The sequence below is a fragment of the Pongo abelii genome, chromosome 15 (assembly GCF_028885655.2).
Source record: "Pongo abelii isolate AG06213 chromosome 15, NHGRI_mPonAbe1-v2.0_pri, whole genome shotgun sequence".
In the NCBI taxonomy this organism is placed as follows: Eukaryota; Metazoa; Chordata; class Mammalia; order Primates; family Hominidae; genus Pongo; species Pongo abelii.
Genome location: NC_072000.2, coordinates 55,279,289 through 55,300,563, shown reverse-complemented (window position 1 = coordinate 55,300,563; position 21,275 = coordinate 55,279,289). Strand labels below are relative to the sequence as shown.

Sequence of the window (21,275 nt, the reverse complement as noted above, 5' to 3'; positions counted from 1 at the left end):
AAAAAAAGGATAAGAAAGAGTGAAGACAGCCTAAGGGACATACAGGACATCATCAAGCAGAATTTATGCATTATCAGTGTGCCAGGAAAAGAGAGAAAGGGACAAAACATTCAAACAAATAATGGCAGAAAATTTCCAAAGTCTGGAGAAGGAAATAGAAAGCCAGGTGCAGGAAGTTCAATGATGTAACAGGATGAATCCAGAGACCAACACCAAAACATATTATAATCAAACTGTTCAGAAGTTAAAGACAAAGAGAAGATATTGAAAGCTGCAAGGAAAAAGTGACTCGCTACATTCAAAGGGGCTGCCCCATAAGACTACCACTGGGTTTTTCAACAGAAACCCTGCCAACCAGAAGGAAATAGGATGACATATTTAAAAAGCTGAAAGGAAAAAACCTTACCAACCAAGATACTATCTATACCCAGCAATCCTGTCTTCCAAAAACTTTACCTGAAAAACAAAAGCTAATGATTTATCACCGCTAGACCTGCCTTACAAGAAATCCCAAAAGCACTCTTCAAAAAATACCGCTAAGTAGCAACATGAAAATATATCAAGATAGAAAACTCACCGGTAAAAGTATACAATCAAATTCAGAACACTCATACTCTGATGGTGGTATAAAAAACAATTACATATCTAGTACAAAGGCTAAAAGACAAAACTATTAAAAACAACTATAGCTAGAATAATTTGTTAAGGAACACAAACTATAAAATATACAAAACATGTCGACAAAAACACTAATACGAAGTAAAAGTGTAATTTGTGCAAGTGATCAAAATTAAGGTGTTAATCAGCTTAAAATAGCCCGTTATTAGTATAAGATGTTTTATGCAAGCCTTATGGTAACCACAAAGCAAAGATCCTTAGTAGATATACAAAAAATAAAAAGTAAACATTAAAGCACACCACTATAAAAAGTCAAGGAACCACAAAGGAAGACAGCAATAGAAGAAGAAAGGAACAACTGATCCACAATATTGACCAGAAAACAATTAACAAAATGACAATATTAAGTTCTTACCTATCAATAGTTACTTTAAATATAAATGGATTAAACACTCCAATCAAAAAGCAGAGCAGATGAATGGATTTAAAAAAAAAAAAAGAAAAAAAGACCCAACTACATACTGCCTAAAAGAGACTGACTTCACTTCTAAGGACATAAATAGACTGAAAGTGAAGGTATGAAAAAAGATATTCCATGAAAATGTAAAGCAAAAAGGCAAAACAGTATGGTAATGGCATAAAAACAGTCACATCAACCAATGGAATAGGATAGATAGCACAGAAATAAACGCAAGTATTTATAGTCAATTGGTTTCCAAAGAGGATGCCAAGAACACACAATTGGAAAGAGTTTCTTCAACAAATGGTGTTTGGAATAAGTGCTTTTACCAACATGCAGAGGAATGAAATGGAGTTCTTATCTCACACCATAATCAACTCAAAATGGATGAAAGACTTAAACCTAAGACCTGTAACTATAAAGTTACTGGAAGCTCTGCAACATTCATCTGGGCAATGATTTTTTGAACAGAACTCCAGAAGCACAGGCAACAAAAGCAAAACCAGACAAATGGGGTTGCATCAAACTGAAAAGCTCCTGCACAGGAAAAGACATAATCCATATATTGGGAGAAAACATTTGCAAACTATATAACGGATAAAGAGCCAATATCTAAAACATATAAGGAACTAAACTCTATTTATTTAAAAATAATTTCTTATTAATGTCTAATAATTTCTAATGATTTATTAATAAATCAATTCCATTTATTAAGAAAAATAACTTTTTTAAATGGGCAAAAGATAGATATTTCTCAAAACACACAAATAGCTAACAGATATAAGAAATGCTCAACATCTCTAATTATCAAGGAAACACATATTAAAACCCAATCAGAGATTACCTGTTAACAATGGTTATGATCAAAAAGACAAATAAGTATTAGTGAGAATTTTGAGAAAAGGGAACCCTTGTACACTCTTGGTAGGAATGTAAATTAGTACAGCCATTTTGGAAAATAGTATGAAGTTTCCTCAAAGAACTAAAAAAAACAGAATTACCCTGTATCCCGGCAATCCCAATTCTGGATATGTATCCAAGGAACTGAAATCAGATGTTGAAGAGATATTTGCACTCCCATGTTCATTTCAGCATTATTCACAGTAACCAAGATAGGGAAGTAACTTAAGTTTCTGTCAATGAATGAATGGGTAAAGAAAATGTAGTATACATGCTGGAATACTATACAGCCTTAAAAAAAAAGGAAGGAAATTCTGTCACTTGCAGTAACATAGACAGAATTGAAGGACATTATGCTAAGTGAAATAAGCCAGGAAGAGAAAGAAATACTGTATGATCTCACTTATATGTAGAACCTAAAAAAGTTAATCTCACAGAAACAATAGAAAGGTGGTTACAAGAGGCTGGGAAGTAAGGGAGGAATGGGGAAAGGGAAGATGTTGATCAAACAGTGCTGAGTTTCAGTTAGACCACAGGAATACATTTTAGTGATCTATTGCATGGCATGGTGACCACAGTTAATAATAATGTATATTTCAAAATAGCTAACTTAGATTTTTAACATTTTCTCCACAAAAAAAATGGTAAACTGGTGAAGTGATGGATATATTAGCTTGGTCAAATCTTTCTACATATACACAGATGAAAACATCAAATTGTATCCTATAAATATAACCAATTATTTCCTGTCAATTAAAAATAAATGAGAAAGGCCGGGCGCAGTGCCTCACACCTGTAATCCCAGCACTTTAGGAGGCCGAGGCGGGTGGATCACAAGGTCAGGAGATCGGGACCATCCTGGCTAACACGGTGAAACCCCATCTCCAGTAAAAATACAAAAAATTAGCCAAGCACGGTGGTGTGCCCCTGTGCCTGTAGTCCCAGCTACTCGGGAGGCTGAGGCAGGAGAATGGCGTGAACTCGGGAGGCGGAGGTTGCAGTGAGCCGAGATCATGCCACTGCACTCCAGCCTGGGAAACAGAGCAAGACTCCATCTCAAAAATACAAATAAATAAATAAGAAAAAAGGGGATATGTTATACCGGTTCAAATATATAATCTGACCTTGCTACTTACATATTACCAAAATTCCAACTTAAATTGTTACTCTAGTTTTAATGGTTTCACAAATACAAAAGTTGCTAGATAAGCAGTACCAACACATCTAAATCTCCAATGATGTTCAATTAAAATTTTATTTATAGAATCATACAATCACTCAGTAAAACCACTCATTTAAAGTCCAACTGAAATAAATTCTTATTAATAAAATACCTATATTGAAAGTAATATATTGTAAGAACTCTACCTTAAATTGACCATGGGGATGAACTACAATGTCATAAAATATGAGCCAAAATGTTCACTCAATAATTTTAATTATATCACAATTAAGCCCAGAACTATGCCTTTTTTTGTGTAAGGCTGAATAAGGACAAAACTGATGAGAGAAAATTGTTCTAAAGCATCATTTACTGCAATAACTTACTTTATGCAATAATCAACATCACAAGACTGCAAATACTGAATAATTATGGTTATTTATGAATAGCATTTATTCACTCCTATATTCTGATAGGAGTGAAATTTTAAGACCAAAATAATAGCTGGGCATGGTGGCACATGCCTGTAATCCCAGCTACTTGGGAGGCTAAGGCAGAAGAATTGCTTGAACCCAGAAGGCGGAGGTTGCAGTGAGCCAAGATCGTGCCATTGCACTCCAGCCTGGGCAACAAGAGTGAAACTCTGTCTCAAAAAAAAAAAAAAAAAAGACCAAAATAAGAGATTGCTGAATTTCATGTACCCATACTGAGAAAACAAAAACAAAAACAAACAAAAATTAAGATTTGGAAAAAGAATTAGATTCAAATTTTACCTATTTGTACCACACCTCTGGGCTGACTCACCTGAAAGATGTGCAATGCTTACCTGTCTTGCAGTCGTCATTAGGACTAAATTAATAAATGCAAGAAAACAACAAAGCTCCATTAGGTACTTGGTAAATGGCAGCTATTAGATGTAGCCAGAATTCTTCATTAAAACTTTTTTCAGTCTTTCTGATAATCATTAAGTATTTACACAACGTAAGGTAGAATACTGTATTTTCCTCTAGAGATCAGATTTTACAATACTTCAGTAGTGCAGCTGAATTGATTATGGTGGGTAGATGGCCCAGAATTCTCCAGGATATTACTTTTACTATACCTTATTCTTTCCTGAACCATTTATAAATAATCCCAAAGAGTTTCTATAAGCCTGTTACCAACTGAAAATTAATTACTCAGATGTCTACAGTGACAATCTTTAAGAACTGTGAGATTATACGTTTTCTGAAATTTCAAGACCCTATCTGTTCAGCCAACTTTACATTTTCTGTAGTACAGGGGTCTTTTTGTGGTTTTTGTTTTGCTTTGATTTTTTACTCTATAGAATCTTTCTGGTCACATATTTTCTAATAAAAAAATTGGCAATTTCACATATACTAGAACACTAAAAAAAAAAAAAAATGCTTGATTAATGAGCATTACTGTCCTTAAACATCTCAATAGAAAAAGAAGGCAGTCTTTTGATCACACATATCAAGTACATACATAGGAACACACAACTACTCATCTGAACATCGTTAAATACAAAGTAATAAAGCATACCTTCAAAAAGCAACTAGAAATCATACTGGTCTTCAGCTTTAATGAAGTGGTTAGAAAAGTTTATTTTGTGCTTAGATATTTTTCTAAGGCATCACAAGTTACACATCCAAACTCTTCAATGGTACAATATTTTAAATTTTAAAGGAGAGGGCTTTAAAGAAAACTTGTATATTATGATACTGTAAATCTAATGGATTCACATAGCAACAGAGCCTAGAAAGAAGGGGACATCACAGAAATTGTCTACTACATAATGGTCAGTTGATTCATTGTATTTATGGTTTTCCCCCTTCTCTTAAGGTGAAAACTATGTATTCTAGCTCTTTAAGGAGTAAAAATACACTAAAATGTTCCATCCTACTGACTTTTACCTGTGAAATCCCACACAATATTACCAGTCAGGAAGAACACAGGATAATATGAAGTTTGTCTTTTAAAAAATATAAAAATGTTATTATTTTAAAACATCAAGCATTACAGACTGTAAAATCAATTAAGAACTTTCTGTATATGAGGACAAAAATACATTTAAGACATATACAAGAAGATACTTTTTCCTGAGTAGAATGCAAACTTTTATATTAAGCTTCTGTGAATTTTCAAAATGTAAAATACCAAGGCTTTTTCATATCAGACAAAAATCAGGAATGTTCACCTTCACATCCAAAAAGAAAAAAAAATTTCAAGTTGAAGTTCAGCAAGAATGATGTAAAATCTGAAAAGAGTGGCCGAAATTTTAAATTACAACAGATTGTTCAATTTGACGGATCTCTCAGTAAACTTCAATTTGAAACAACAAAAAAATACTGTTTACTAAAACATAAAAAATGTTTCCAGGAAATTATCATCCAATTTGAAAAATAAAAAATGTAACCCATAGTAAGTAAGAAAAATACAAGAGAAAATCAAACTTTGTTGGAATCAAGAGAATACCATGAACTTAAAAACTTCCTAATCAGTAGCATATCCTGTATTACCATGTGTAGAAAACTGTAATTAATTAATGTAAGGTGGTTTTTATTAGTTGCATAACCTAAAAATACAAGGAAATTTTGGAATATACCTCTAAAAAGACCACAAAATTATCACTGCAATACACATTTCTTGAGACAATGGGCAAAGTTCCCATTTATGGGAAACACCTTCTTTTTTTCACACAGTGAAACCGAGAAAAATTATATCAAATGAGAAATATTTTTCTCTAAAATAATCTTCTTAAATACCTCAATAATGCAATACTTGGGAAACGTAAATTTTCAAAACTCAGACTTGAAACAGGTTATTATTAAACAAATATACATAAATCTTATTGCTTGGCACGATTTTTCAAAAATTAGAGAACTATTTAAACCATCATACTGTGCTTAAATCGTATTTCAAACTTGTATACCTAGTGCTTTTATGTTCTGAATGTAGACTCTTCAATTTAATGACAATCTAGACTGAACCCTGCAATATACAAAAAAGTCACAGTTCACTTCAAACCAAACAAAATCATCAATCTTCTGTTTTTATCAAAATCATAATATTAAGATAACTATAAAATTTAACTAGGATTTATCTGCGGCCAATGATGGACCCAGAGAGCGTTGTCTTATGGCATTCTGTGGAAAGTCTTTGTTTGTTCCTTCTTTACTTTCAGCTTCTTCTTCTGAAACATCTTCTTCATCTGCCTCTTGTTCCTCCTCCACTTTTTTCAAAGGTTGTGCAGATTCTGATAATAATTTTTCTTAAAGACAAAGACCAAAAATGTATTTTTGTTGATGTATTAGATTTGCTTTAGAGTAAAATCAAGATACAATGTCTCATATGCCCAAAAACTGCTTTGGCATAAATTTATCATGTTTTGATTTCCAAAAGGAAAAAGTTATTCAAGATAAGATTAAAAAAACCATGAATATTATAAAAATAAAAATTGTTTGAGCCATTTTAGTTATCAAAGTCATTCTAATTATCCACCTATTTATAAACTGAACTGAAATTAATGAATCAGCATTAATGTTGTGAATACGGAAGCTGTAAGAAAATATACAGCATTAAAAAGAACTGGTTGGTCCAATGGTAGTAGGTTATCAGAACTTACTAAAATTACTGTCACTAATGGTGATACACAACCCCCACTGCTAAATCTGAATGGCTTTTAAAAAAAAACTATCTCATATTAATTTGCTATTAAACTTCTGGTCAACAAGTATACTAAAACTTAAACAGTATCCTTGTTTCAGTTCCCAGGGGAACAGAAATCACACATTTACAGTTGAAGGTTGTATTTCTGTCCATATCTTCTGGTCTTATAAATGTGCTTCCCCTTACTCATCCCCCATATATATGATTTTATTACAATATAGTTACAAGAATAAAATGTACAAATCTTAAGTGTATATCTCAATGAATAAATACACACCCTTTCGATGTTTTATATGGCCAGCTGCTAGTTAACTTAAGCTTAGAGCACACCATGGTGAGATACAGGAGACAGAATTGGGTCAAAGAGCTTTACTCTGTTCAATGATCTCAGACTGCCCCTAGTCCTAGGCAATTGAGAATGGTGGGGCCAGGGAGGAGGGACCCACAAGGAAGGATTGGGTTAATAAGGCAGAACAAACCATGGGGAAAAATTACCAGTAATGAACAATCTGTTGTTTAGGCTGCCTGGCATCCATCTTTATTTTGGGCTAACAGCCCATTCCCTATGCCACACCCCAGGTGGTCCTGGTGAATACTAGTTTACAGCAGTGGTTCTCTACCAAGGGCGAGTTTTCCCTCTCCTCAAGAACACTTAACAATGTCTAGAGATATTTTTTTTTCACACCTGAAAAGGGCAGTGCTATTGGCAAGTAGAATGCTATTAAATATTCAACAGTGTATAAAAGGCAGTCCATCACAACTAAGAATCATCTGGCCAAAAACGTCAATAGCGTCAAGGTTGAGAAACCCTGGTTTCCAAAAAGTGAGACCTTTACACAAGCGGAGTGCACCAAAATTTCTCCAAAAAATAGGTGGGTGTAGAAAAAAAATGAATTTCCTTCTTATTCTTAGATTGTGACTATGGTTTTCTTTAACCACCTTATGCTAGTGACTAGAAAGGGCCAAACTGATCCAGATGTCCTTGTGAGCAGAAAAAAACTAGAAAAATAAAAAAAAAAAAATTCTAAAAAGCACTCAACTGAGAATTGAACAAGTCAAAGCATGGAGAACTGAGTAACTCAGAAACAGCATCTTAACAACATCATTTGAGCCTTAAGGATCCAGTCAACCCTGACCTCAGACTTCACTGCTACATAAACCAATAAATTCCAATTTTGCTTAATAGTAGATTGAGTTGGGTTTCCTTAGCAACCCTAGCAACTCAAAATCAAGACAAGCACACATATTGGAAAACAACTCAAATCATGTGTTCCATTACGGAAGGGGCATGGCAATATCACTTTAAAGTCTGGATTAATACCAGTTGTATTACTAAAGAAAAACGAATTACACAATCATATGCACAGTGATTACTTACTGAATGCTTATTATATGTTACTAGGATAATGTGAGCATTACATACCTATCTCCTAAGTGTCATAATGATCCAAAGGGGCAAATATAATTACTTTCATTTCACAAAAGAGGTTACATGCTCAGAGGGTAAAAAATGTCTGTCATACTGCTTTGCTATTAAGTAGTAGAGATGGGATGCCCAATCAGATCTCTCTGGCTCAGAGACCATGCTTGCCTTCTTTTTGAATGATTTGGAAAGGCATTCAGAAAACCCTTTACTTTATACCTTTCAATCCCTCCAAATTAACAGATATTTAAAGGTAAAGATTTCTTTAGTGACTTTTACTGTGGATCATAATAGAGGACAGAAAAACTTAAGCAGCTTGACATTAATTAGCCAAGTCATTTTAAAAATTTCATTTCCAAGAAATGAATTCCCTTGTAACTTCCTAAAAGAGGTAGAGTATTATCTCTGTCATTTCCTTAGGTTCAACTCTTTTAAAGTTTCTAAAATTGTGCCTATTCACTGACTTACCCTTCTTGTTTGAGAACACTTACCTCTTTGTGTACACCAGTTACGTATTCCACAATACTGCACAGAAAGGATTCTATCAGAGTCAGTATTCTTTTAATAAGTTTGTATGGTCAACACCAAAAGATGAGTTATTTCAGGCCCCGGGGCCTATAGATTTTCCTATTGGTAACCACTTTCTCTAAGATAGGGGTTCTCAAATAGTGGTTTGATTCCATCCCCAATGCATGTCCTTTTTAGTATCAATGCAACTATCTAAGAAATGAAAAGATGACCTACCAGTATGAAAGGACAAGGTACACTATAAATGCCATCTCCATAGACTTCATTTCAGAAATTTTGATCTCAATAAGCCCTAAGTTAAGAAAGACATCATGGCCGGGCGCAGTGGCTCACGCCTGTAATCCCAGCACTTTGGGAGGCCAAGGCGGACGGATCACGAGGTCAGGAGATGGAGACCATCCTGGCTAACACAGTGAAACCCCGTCTCTACTAAAAATACAAAAAATTAGCCGGGCGTGGTGGTGGGCACCTGCAGTCCCAGCTACTTGGGAGGGTGAGGCAGGAGAACAGCTTGAACCTGGAAGGCAGAGGTTGCAGTGAGCCGAGATTGCATCACTGCACTCCAGCCTGGGCAACAGAGCGAGACTCCGTCTCAAAAACAAACAAACAAACAAAAGACATCATAAATGAAGGAATATCAGGCCACAAGTCTGATTTAGTTAAAATCAGCTTTGTCACTTCTGTGTGACTGTGAACCTTAGTCTCCTCAAGTACAAAATGGGAGCAGTAACACCTATGCACTCTACTACAGAGTTGCTGAAGAGCAAACTAGGTAACAGATAAGTAAAAGTTCTTTAAGAACTGCAAATATAAATGCTTCCATTAACAGTACAACTACAAGATTGGTAAATGCTTGTAATTATTTAAATTGTTCTGTAGTACAGTTCAGTGTCAGTGACATCCTAAATCAACTATAGAGATTGCTTTTCCCAATATCCTACCAGAAAAAACTTACAATTGGCTGGCATTCAAAGAATAATCTTCAAATGTGGCGGCCGGTATACTAATGAAAGACTTCAAGAGTAGAATATATTCCACTTATAAATTGACACCAAATAAATATTATTAAATAGCTACATGCTATATGCAATGTTAAAATTCCCCATAATATAAGAGTCAAGAAAATAACAATGTTCCAAAATCCACTGGGCTACATTCTTATATGAAATATACATCTCCTCTACCTTCCCTTATGCCATAGCTGATAAAGACCAACAATCCACAGTTAGAATTCTAAGCTGGAAGAGCAACCTGTGAAATGTGTGATTGTGATTACAGAAATGAATAGGACCATAGTGAATAAAAAATAAACATTTTAAAATATACTTACTTGAAGGGTGTGGGTATGGCTGTGGTCTGCGCCTTTTTGAAGGACAAAGGCAATCTGCCACAAATATCATACACTGTAAAAATAAACATTGTAAGAAATCTGAATGTAGAATATATGCCACAGCTAATGTAACTATTTTAAATAATCACATTTTTAAATATCTTTCTTCCCAGCACTCCAAAAATGAAATACTTACGAGTCCTAATAACAGTCCGGAAAATAGAGTTGCTAAAGCAAAAACAGTATATGATCCCCACACTGGCAATCCAAGGTCTTCAATAAAGTAGTTATGGCAAGTCTAAAATCAAAAGAAAAAAAAAAACTAAAAACCTGTTAATTTTTGTTAAAGTGATAGTGGTAAAAATGTTTAAGATAAAAATATTTTAGTCCATACCCTGATCCACATAGACAGCTGAAAGAGTGCTGACATACTACTCATCCTAAAAATAAAAGAGATGATTAAAAAACTGAGTAACATACACAGCTTTGTCTATACATACTATTTTCTACTCTATAATTTCCCCAGTATGACAGATTTTATTGCTGTTAATCAAGACTAGTGATACATCACTGATTTCATGCCTGTAATAAGCCTTGTTCATGAAAACTGCTTCTAAATTGACAATACCATGTGACAGCCTCATAAATAAAAATACTTGACAGTATTTTTTTCCTTTTCTCCCACTGTTTTGATGTTAATATTTTGTCTTTCATCTGATGATTTCTCCAATACACTGAGTAAAGGGTTACAAGTTCCATGAAACCAGTTGGAAAAGGAAACTCTTACTCACCCTTAAAAGCCTTTAAAGCATGACCAAAGGGAGGCTAAAGGAAGGACTGGAAACAAATGTCAAGCCAATTCTTTCCACTTAAGAACTATCCCTCTTTTTTATTGAAATTAATTAAAATTTACAAGAGCATTAGTTTGACATCTTTTAATGATATACAAAATTATTACATAGGAAATAAATGCTAAGTCATCATACAAGCAAAAATTAGTATTTTACATAATTAAATGGCCAGTTTTAAAAAGGCATGCTTCAGAAATAAGAAACGTCTGTGAGTTCCCAATTGTAGCTGCTTGAAAATAGACTTACAAGCAACTACTTTCTTCTACTGGAGAAGGACAAGATTCATTTATGAGATGAGATTTCAGAGAACAAAAATCAGTTATACTTTTAGTTCGACATAGAAAGGTATTTTAATCATGTTGCTTCTGTTGTTTAAAAGCCAAGTGAGAAGAGAAACAAGGAACTGAAACATAAAGCACCGTATAGCCTCACTGTAGTCTGCAGTAATTTATTTCAGGAACAGTAGGATCCAAAATTGAGTTGCGCATGGTAGTTCAATGGGTGAGTGTTAACAGGGCTGATCTTTCTCCCATCCCCAGAATCTAGAGCATTTTTCTCTTATGTGATTACTGTCCCAACTCCCTATCCTCCAAAGGTAAGTGTGGTGAGAGTATAGGAAGAGACAGATGGCCACACAGGATCAGTCCATGGTGACCTCAGCAAAACTCACTATTCCCAGAGGTCTCTCACATGACCAGTGAGGCCTTGTATTCCAACAGCAAAGCAGAAAGCATGCTTGCTACTTCCAATCCTTATCACTCCATTGCCAGTTGCTACGAGGAAATTCATCTACCCTCTAGATATTTATAAAGCTCAGTGCTTAGGCACACTATTATGGTCACCATTTATACACACTATTCATGTAAGAAGTTATCAGACACATGGAATAACCAACCAAACATAATTCAATCGCTTGACACTAAGAGTTGAAGTTTATGTAATTTAGTTGGTATCGGCAATTTTTGACGGTCTCTATGGAAACAGAACATTAAAAAACAAATTGAAGTCTGGAGGTAGCATGAGTATAAGTTTGAGCCTACTCATTCAAATTATTACACTCGAGTGACAGCTTTACCCGTTACACTGTGAAGACTCTTAGGGGCATTTAGTTTTTGATGATACATATGACCAAATCTAGCAAGCTAAAATATTCCTGAAAAGGTGTACAACTTACTTCTATAAAATGCCTTCTCTAACTCAAGAAGCATGAAAACATGCTTGACTTAGAAGGTCAAACTAAAAAGATCAAACATGTAGGCCATGCACAGTGGCTCATGCCTGTAATCCCAGCACTCTGGGAGGCCAAGGCGGGCAGATCATGAGGTCAGGAGATCAAGACCATCCTGGCTAACACAGTGAAACCCCATCTCTACTAAAAATACAAAAAAATTAGCGAGATGTGGCGGTGGGCACCTGTGGTCCCAGCTACTTGGGAGGCTGAGGCAGGAGAATGGCGTGAACCCGGGAGGCAGAGCTTGCAGTGAGCCGAGATCGCACCACTGCACTCCAGCCTGGGCAACAGAGCGAGACTCCGTCTCAAAAAAAAAAAAAAAAAAAAATCAAACATGTAATAAACGTGGATATACCTTAACAGCTCAAGAAACAAACTGAGTAAGAATGCTTTACATAAAATATAATTATCTGTTCCAATTAATTATGAAATGGGTAAGAGAAAAAGCCCTCATACTTACAGAACAGAACCTGGACCAAACCATGATGAAACGGGCTCAATACTCTTCCACTCTTTATCACTTATAAAGTTTATGAAGTCCTTCTTAGTCCTTGGACCCTGATAGCGCCTAAATTCACCATCTTTACAACTAAAGAGAATCAGAATTAAATATTATCCAGGACTGAGAAATAATTTAATATTTATTTTGCTATTTTTTCACCTCACTTTACAGTCAATTCTAACATTCAAAAGCATTAGCAATGTACAAGTATTAATAGCAAATTATACTATTTACCTACTCATGACATTTTAACCCCCAATTTAACAATGAGGTTACATTTTTTTAAAATCATAAGCCTTAAAATGTAATTACTGTTATTCTTCCAAGTAATGAAACTATGAAATATAGTAAGTAGATAAATCTCAGAAAAGTACTTTTAAGCCTTATGTGTAATACACATATTAAAAGAATTATATAAAAATTATTAGAATAGTGCTTGGCACATAGTAATTATTAGCTGTTAAGCTATAACTTAAAATTTTAAGGCATTTTTCTAGTACTTTTGGCTATAATAGCATCACCTCAGACACCCTGCTTTAAATCACTGGAGGCATCTGGTACAGTGCTTCCCTTCCTCTCATTTCAGTGACTATTTAGTCAGCTTTGCAGCCTTCCTTAGATCCACCTCCTCCTTCCCATTCCCAATGTAGAAAGTTCTGTCAGAGTCCATAAACGTTCACTTGGCTCCAACATCTTTAAGTGCAAAAACTCATCAGCTCCCTACTAGGGACCTGTTAAGTAGGGTTAAGGGACCCTTTATTCATCCAGAGGTAAAGACCACGAGGAAGCCCCCCACCCCAAAACACAAAGTTTTTGTGAAGTGTCATTTGAGCTATTCTTTGAAGCATAGGTAAGATTTCAACAGGTAGGAAATAGGAGAAAGGACATGGTAAACAATTTTGACTAAAAGAAAAAGGGCAGGAAATTCCAAATAAGGTCACAGGGCACTAAGAAGTGAAAAGCAAAGGGAGAGACTGAAGGGGCATGTGGGGAAAACGACTGAATGAGAAGAGCAGGACAGAAGCACTTAATGGAGACAGCGAATAGAAATTTACATAGATGTAAAGGGAGTAGGGGTGAATTTTAAAAACATGAAAAAAAGAAAAAAGGGCAAAGAAAAGCACGCTATAAACACAAGAATTGTCAACTTATTTTCAGTACCTCCTGGTATTTAACCTACCAGCTACATAATGTTAGGGTACACAGCAGGTACACAGACTTGAGATTTGATACCCTCAATTTAGAAGATAAAGCCGAACTAACAGACCTGACACTGAAGACTACATAATCTTGCTCATTCTGATTTATCACCGAACTGGCACCTACTACTCTACCCAAGGCTGTACAACAGCACTTTCTTAGCTACTTTTTGGACATAACATGGTCTTGTTAATGACTGTTTATGAGATTGTCCTCAGAATAAAATGCTTACGCTCCACTCTTAAAATTCTACTTCCAAGGTTTCATTTAAACCCCATATTCTCTGGGAACCAACCCAGGTAACTGTGATTTCTCCTTTATCCAATTTCCTACAGGACTCATCACTACTTTGGACTCATAATGACTTAACACGCTGAACAGGATCACACCATTTCACAAGAACATCACTTTCCAAAACAACTGTAAATCTGAGAACAGAGACTGTTTCACACATCACGCAACTACCTAAAGGCACCTAAGATATTACTAAGCAAAACAAGCCCTCTAAAATACCTGCTGAATATAATGAGATTATCTCAGCTCTTCCAACATGATCCAAGCCAGAGGCCTACTACTTCTGATTACACTATAATGCATCCTTCTCCATAATTTAGAATCTTCAAATACTTACTGATAAATAGTAGGAAGAGCAGTTATGATAAACCGTCCACTCAGTCCTACAAATAAAGAACACACAGCAGGTTTTACATAGGCCAATCCCTGACTACTTAAAAGGTGACTTTGAATTATTTAAATACATACTAATAGGAAAGAATATGAAATTATACCTAATAGTTGAGCTTTGTAATACATAATTTAAAAATGAATTATGTACTTAAAGCAACTTTAAAAAACACAATACTGCACATTATCTCAGTTAAAAAGTATGTAGAACTAGAGTACTGAATACATTTTTCAATAAATAAAAACACTTCTTCATTTATATCACTGTCAAAATTAAGACTACTAGTAATAAGTCATGGGAGAGTACAAGGTAATAGGGTCTTAGATCTAAAATCCAATGGAATTGCACTTGACATTCAACAAACAAAGGCAGTTTACGGTGCTGCTAAAAATGGAAAATACTATGAATCTTTCATAAGACAGGCAAAAATAACAGCAGCTAACATTTATTGTTAGCCATGTGTCAAGCACTGATATTACAGAGAACTGACCTGTGCCTCAGTTTTCTTATCTGTGAAATGGGGACATTACATATTTCACGGGGATGTATAAGGATTAAATAATAAACACAAGATATTTGGAAGAGTGCTATAATAGGCAAGCACTCGATAAATATTACTTATTATTACCATTAGGGATGGGGCAGCCAAGAACCCAAGGGTAGTGTGACTACCGAGAACGGTAAGATGAGGTTGGTCTGTGGAAGGAACCTCCTTAAGGGCAGGACCTGCCACTTGTCCAGGGACCAAGTCAGGAGTGCACTTGACCTCACAACCACGAGGGCTTTATATTTAGGAGCCCACATCCTCAAATCATAGGTACTAAATTTAAAACTCAATTTCAGAGATTCAGATCTTCTTTTGTCAGGGAACGTGACCTTGACTCTAGAAAAAAACTCAACCACATGCTCCTTATTCTGAAGCCTGGTATGGATGCAGATGTGGCTTGGCCAATGTTCACCTGAACCACAGCGTTCTAGGACTTCTCAAAGGCATCTTACATACTAGTCTGGGGCCTGGGATGCAAAGAACAACAAATCAGAGGCAGTTATGTGGGCAAGAATAAAAAGAGGGTAATGTCTTCAAGAACCCTTAAAGCAACACATTCAGGGAATGAGGTGTATACACAACCAGGGAATCTCCATTTTGCAACCATTGCACACTAAGCCCCCAGCAGGGAGGTGGACAAGTCAGGTTAACTAGCTGCAGACTGTTAGGTTTTCAAAACCTAAAGAAAGGTAGAATTAAGACTATGTAATGTAGAAAACAGGATAAATATATCAACCCAAACAGCAAAGAAACAAAACTAACTAAAGACTTACAGTACCTGGCTGCTCTGTGACATCTACTTTCGCAACATTAACCTCAAGATCTTCTCCCCATTCAGCAAAACTTTCCCATTCCGGTTGAAGATTTTGACAAGCAGGGCACCACGGGGCATAACTAAGAAATACAGATTTTTTTAAAAAAAAAGTTAAGCACTTTAGTATGACCATTTATCTTGGGATAAAAAATTTAAATGTATAACTTATGAAGAATATTTCATATGAAAACACTGAAGATGACAAGGTGGTTAATTTTATGCAGATGAAAAACTTTTAAGGGCAGATCTAACAATCCGGAAATCAAGAATGATGAACTGAAGATGCTAATCAAATAAAATTCTGAGAACAAGACACAGGATTTTTTCACATGCAAAACAGCTCTTTAAAAAACCTTTGCATTTCCCTATTAACGTGTGGCCACCAGAAAGCTCAAGACCAAAGTTAGAGCTCACCAATTTTAATAATTTACAATGCAGAGTCACAAATGCAGTGTTGGAAAAATAGAAGTGTCCTGGGCTGTGGTGAATAAGAAAGCACATATTCCATCTTAAGGTGGCAACCATTATTAAGTAGGATTGCCACAAAGGATGCTGGCACACTAAGGCTGGCTATTCATATTTAAAAGAAGATGGAGAGCTGCATTTTTATATAAGAATGTTACCTCAAAAAATAACCCACATACAAATACTAAGTAGGCCAAACAAAACTCTTGGCCAGTTAGGTCATCCTGTTTCCAAGACCTTGGATTTACAAATGCAAGCATATTAGCATTTAAATTACTCCTCTGGTATTATCTCCCGAGGATCTTATTTTTCCACTTTATTGTATTTTATCTTATAATACACCACAGGGTTGTTCTTTTTTTTTTTTTTTTAACAGAACCAAGAAGAATAAAGCCTAAAGCAGTTAAACACAAAACTATAGTTTCTGTACTTCACATTTTCTTAACTTGTTTTATGAAAACCAAACTCCTAAAATAGACATTGTAGAACGAGACAAACTAGTAGTATAAAAGCCAAGCTCCTAACAATAAATCGTATTACAATGAAAATATCTCCATGACAAAACTTCTGAGCAGAAATGGATTTACTGTAGATAATTCACTTGTAATTAGGAGCAGACTATTACTAAAACTACTAGAGTCCTTCTTTTTCAGGTTCGTTTTGTTGCTCAGTTGTTTTTTTATTTTTTGAAACAGGGTCTTGCTTTGTTACTCAGGCTGGAGGGCAGTGGCGTGATCTGGGCTCACTGCAGCTTCAACCTCCCGGGCTCAAGACATCCTCCCACTTCAGCCCAAGTAGCTGGGACTACAGATGCCTGCTCACACGCCCAGTTAATTTTTCGTATTTTTTTGTAGAGACTGGTTTTTGCCATGTTGCCCAGGCTGTAAGTTTCTTTCTAAAAACTTACTTTAGAATCTCTACTTAAGGAAAAAGAAAAACTACTCTATAGCATAATTTCAGATAGATGCTCCAATGTGGATTTACCTCATACTCAATGTTTTGTTAGTCTTGTTCTCCTTAATACTACTTCTGATTGCTGTATTTATATAGTTGGACCATAATGAGTTAAAAAATATCCTTGAGTAATACTTGACTGTATTTTGCATACACACACACGATCACTATTGCTTAATACATTGCTTATAACACTATTTTACAGGCACGATCTAAAACAAGTTACTCATGATGATGACTGAAAAACAAAGTGTCATAGTTCCTCTCCCCTGAAGCTTTCAATGGTGCCTGAATGAAAATTCATTTCAGAATTGCAGATTATATGCATACTATGAATATTTCCCTTTATCTTACCCTCCATATAAATGTTCTACTTTTTTTTTTGAGATCGAGTCTCACTCTGTCGCCCAGGCTGGAGTGCAGTGGTGCGACCTCGGCTCACTGCAACCTCTGCTTCCCAGATTCAAGCGATTCTTCTGCCTCAGCCTCCCGAGTAGCTGGGACTACAGGCGCGTGCCACCATGCCCAGGTAATTTTTTGTATTTTTAGTACAAACGGCGTTTCACCGTGTTAGCCAGGATGGTCTCGATCTCCTCACCTCGCGATCCACCCGCCTCGGCCTCCCAAAGTGCTGGGATTACAGGCGTAAGCCACCGTGCCGGCCAATTTTGTTGTTTTTAAAAATAACACAGGACTTATTGATTTAGCCTTCTGGGTTCTCCCTTGGGGATGTCACTTTCACTGGCCTCCTTGACAACCCGTTGTATTCGTGACACAAGAAGACATTCACCTGAACCCTCTTGTCTTTTCATTTATTTACTTATTTATTTTGCTACGTTGCCCAGGATCTCTTGAACCCCTGGGCTCAAGCCATCCTCATACCTCAATCTCCTGAGTAGCGTACGCCACTTCCAGCTGAACCTTTTTAAAGAAGAATGTGTTGTAACAACAATTACTGTATGCCTACTCTGAAGACCCAAAGAAAGCCAGCACAGCAATATCTGCATAGGTTAACTAAAGTATTTAAGTATCTTGTTACTCATTTGTAAAACGTGAAAAACACCTGTCATAGAGAATTTGTAGGGAATTAAATATGGTATGTGTGTAAAGGCGCTTAGTGGTATCCAGTACACAGTTAATACTCAGTAATCATGCTTTTACTATTATCAGTAATACTGCTTATATATATAATACCACCATCAACAACTTAGCATCTAAAGCAAAGGCAGATACTTTATTTCCCACCGCTGCAGAACAGATATTATTAAATTGAAATCACCACACAAGATACATGATTTCGTTCGAGCAATAAATGATGACCCGGCGCTCTTAAGAGTGTATACATTAATACATTATCTTTTAATGTATACCATTTACAAAGACCTAGGAGTCACAACCCAAGGTATTCTCTACACTACAAAGACACCCAAAGGAAAAATGAGATGAGGAGTGAAAAAAAGAGAAAGCAAAAGAGGAGGCAAAAAGAGAAAACGAAAACTTAAAAATAACCCAACTTGAATTGACTCAGTATTTACAATAAAAAAGAAACGTACCTAATCCATTAAAAAAAGCTTAAAAGCCCCAAATGCCAACACCATAAAGAGACTATCTTTTAAGGACAGACAAAAGGAGAGGAGAGATTTTGCTCAATATTCTCTTCTGTAAAATGTGGTGAAAATAAGTGTAGAAGTCTGTGAAGAATCACTCTAACTACTTAGACACTAGTCAGACACCTCCCTCCCTGCGCCCCAATCGCATCCTCAAAGTCAGGAAAAATGTCAGAATTCGCATTGGCGCTAACACTTTGGGCGCACCACAGCCCGAGAAACGAAACGAGGGTGCACCCCAGAAGAAACAACATTCACGGGTAAGAGACGAGGGGGTGGGACCAAGCTGGCGGCAGATCCCAGGAGTTTGGGGAGCTGCAGAAGTCGGGGACGCTCGCTCCGCAACTCGGAGGCGCAGTCCTGGGGAGCCTGCGACCTGCATGAGGAACGTGCGGGGTAAAGTCGTGTGTCCAGGCACGGACGTAGGACCCCGGCCGCCCCGCACTCACAATTCTATCATCCAGTCTCCTTCCAGCAGTTCTTTCCAGTTCTCGTCCGTGATGACGCGAACGTTGCTCCGCCGCCCGTGCGTCCAGGGAGCACCCCAAAGCAACAACACCAGGACTGCCAGGGGAACTGCAAGACTCCCGGAGGGCGCCATTTCCGCCGCTTGCCCACCTCACAGCGAGCGCGGCGCCCCCTCCTCCCGGTCGCAGCTCCCACTTCCGCCCTCGCGGGCTGCTCAGCGCAAGCGCACGACGGTGCTGCGAGGAGCGCCTGTCTCGAGGACTCTCAATGCGCATGACAGGGGTCTGATCCCAGTGAGTGGTGAAGTCGGGAAAGAGGGAAGAACGCCTCTCCGCAATGCGCATGACAGAAAAGCGGCTTCTTCTACCGCCTAGGGTGTCCCAATATTGTGGGGGAAGGAACAGAGCAAAAGGAGGCGTGGTATAAAAAGTGGGGCGGTGCTTTGAGAAAGAACGGCTTAAAAGACGCTCACAGGATTTTGGCGCCAAATGGTTAGCGTTTACAAGCAAATTGGTAAGTTTATAATGTGCTAAAGCAGTTTTCCAATTAAATGTCCTTCAGAGTTCTCATTTGTTTTCTTTGAAACATGTAGTAAAGCTAAAGGATTTTATAGGAGTCGGAATATTGGTTTACTTCTGAGAGATTATAGACGGGGAAGGTGCAGAGGAACATTATGGTTATGTTGGATGTTTTGGATGTGTTCAACATCTAGATATGAACAGTAGTTACATGGGCGTACGTGTATGATTTTTTTTAAAAAAGGATCAAGCTGTACATTTTAAGACGCACTTTATGCACTTTCAGGTGTATGTTATCACTCAAAAAAAATTCAGTAGGTACAGAGATCCTAGGTCAGTACTTCAAAATGGAACCAGACACATAGGCTTGTAACATATTTGAGTTTTTTCTCTCAAACATTCGTAAATACAAATGCAAACCAAAATGTGCACTGCCCCATCAGTCAAATGAAAATAGTTGCAGGCGCGGTGGCTCACGCCTGTAATCCTAGCAAAACAGGGAGGCCAAGGCAGGCGGATCACTTGAGGTCAGGAGTTTGTGACCAGCCTGACCAACATAGTGAAACCCCGTCTCTACTAAAAATACAAAAATTAGCCAGGCGTGGTGGCAGGCGCCTGTAGTCCCAGCTACTCAGGAGGCTGAGGCAGGAGAATCGCTTGAACCCGGGAGGCGGAGGTTGCAGTGAACCGAGATCATTCCACTGCACTCCAGCCTGGGCTATAGAGAGAGACTAAGTCTCAAGGAAATAGTTGCCACTATCTTACCTCACCTTTTCAACTTAACTAACCCCAATTAGTCCCCTTCCCCACCCCTCCACTGAATAGCCCTCTCAAGGACACCAGCGACCAGCAAGATAAATCCCAATTGTTTCTTCTCAATGCATCTAGCATGACTCCTAGCCCCATTCTACGACACCCTTGAAACACTTTACTATCTTGCTGTCTGGACAGCTCGCTTTTTTTTCTGTCCTACACTAGCTGATTCTTCTCAAACTTCTTGGCTGGTCCTCCTTTACTTAACCTCCGGACATTGGCATCCCCAGGATGCTTTACTGTCCCCCCGCCCCCCGTCTCCCGCCACCTTTCTCTTCATACCATCAGGCTCTGATCTTTCTGGAAACTACAGGCATATGTATTCAACTCTATATTATTCAGGCTCTGATCCTTCTGGGAACTACAGGCATATGTATTCAACTCCTTGCTAAACATCTCTTGGGTATATAATAGCTGGTGAAAGGAAAAGAAATCTTGGGGCCCCAAAATCATTAAGCTAAAGGGAAAAGTCAAGCTGGGAACTGCTTAGGGCAAACCTGCCTCTCATCCGTCTCCTCACTGAGATA

At 37.1% G+C, this 21,275-nt stretch overlaps 2 protein-coding genes and 1 non-coding gene across 12 annotated transcripts in view; 1 reads left to right on the top strand and 2 right to left on the bottom strand.

Moving 5' to 3' along the window:
* Positions 1–4,727: 4,727 nt before the first annotated feature.
* On the bottom strand, positions 4,728–19,647 carry TMX1 (thioredoxin related transmembrane protein 1; the record flags this gene model as incomplete). The annotated part of the gene is given in 8 exon segments (NM_001133304.1): positions 4,728–6,414; positions 10,094–10,166; positions 10,290–10,391; positions 10,488–10,533; positions 12,636–12,764; positions 14,509–14,554; positions 15,888–16,003; positions 19,399–19,647. Coding segments are annotated over 8 exon segments (843 nt in total). The 3' UTR covers positions 4,728–6,235.
* On the bottom strand, positions 15,635–15,769 carry LOC112128872 (small nucleolar RNA SNORA70). Its single transcript, XR_002911323.1, has one exon. It is a non-coding gene; the product is annotated as a small nucleolar RNA SNORA70 (small nucleolar RNA).
* Positions 19,648–19,745: 98 nt separating the features above from the next.
* TRIM9 (tripartite motif containing 9) overlaps positions 19,746–21,275 on the top strand; it is a 275,613-nt gene continuing 274,083 nt past the window's right edge. For all 10 annotated transcript variants that reach the window (XM_063715571.1, XM_054530099.2, XM_054530098.2 and 7 more), the window contains exon 1: positions 19,746–19,930. The gene's annotated coding sequence lies outside the window, so the exon portion shown is untranslated. The remainder of the gene's footprint in view (positions 19,931–21,275) is intronic.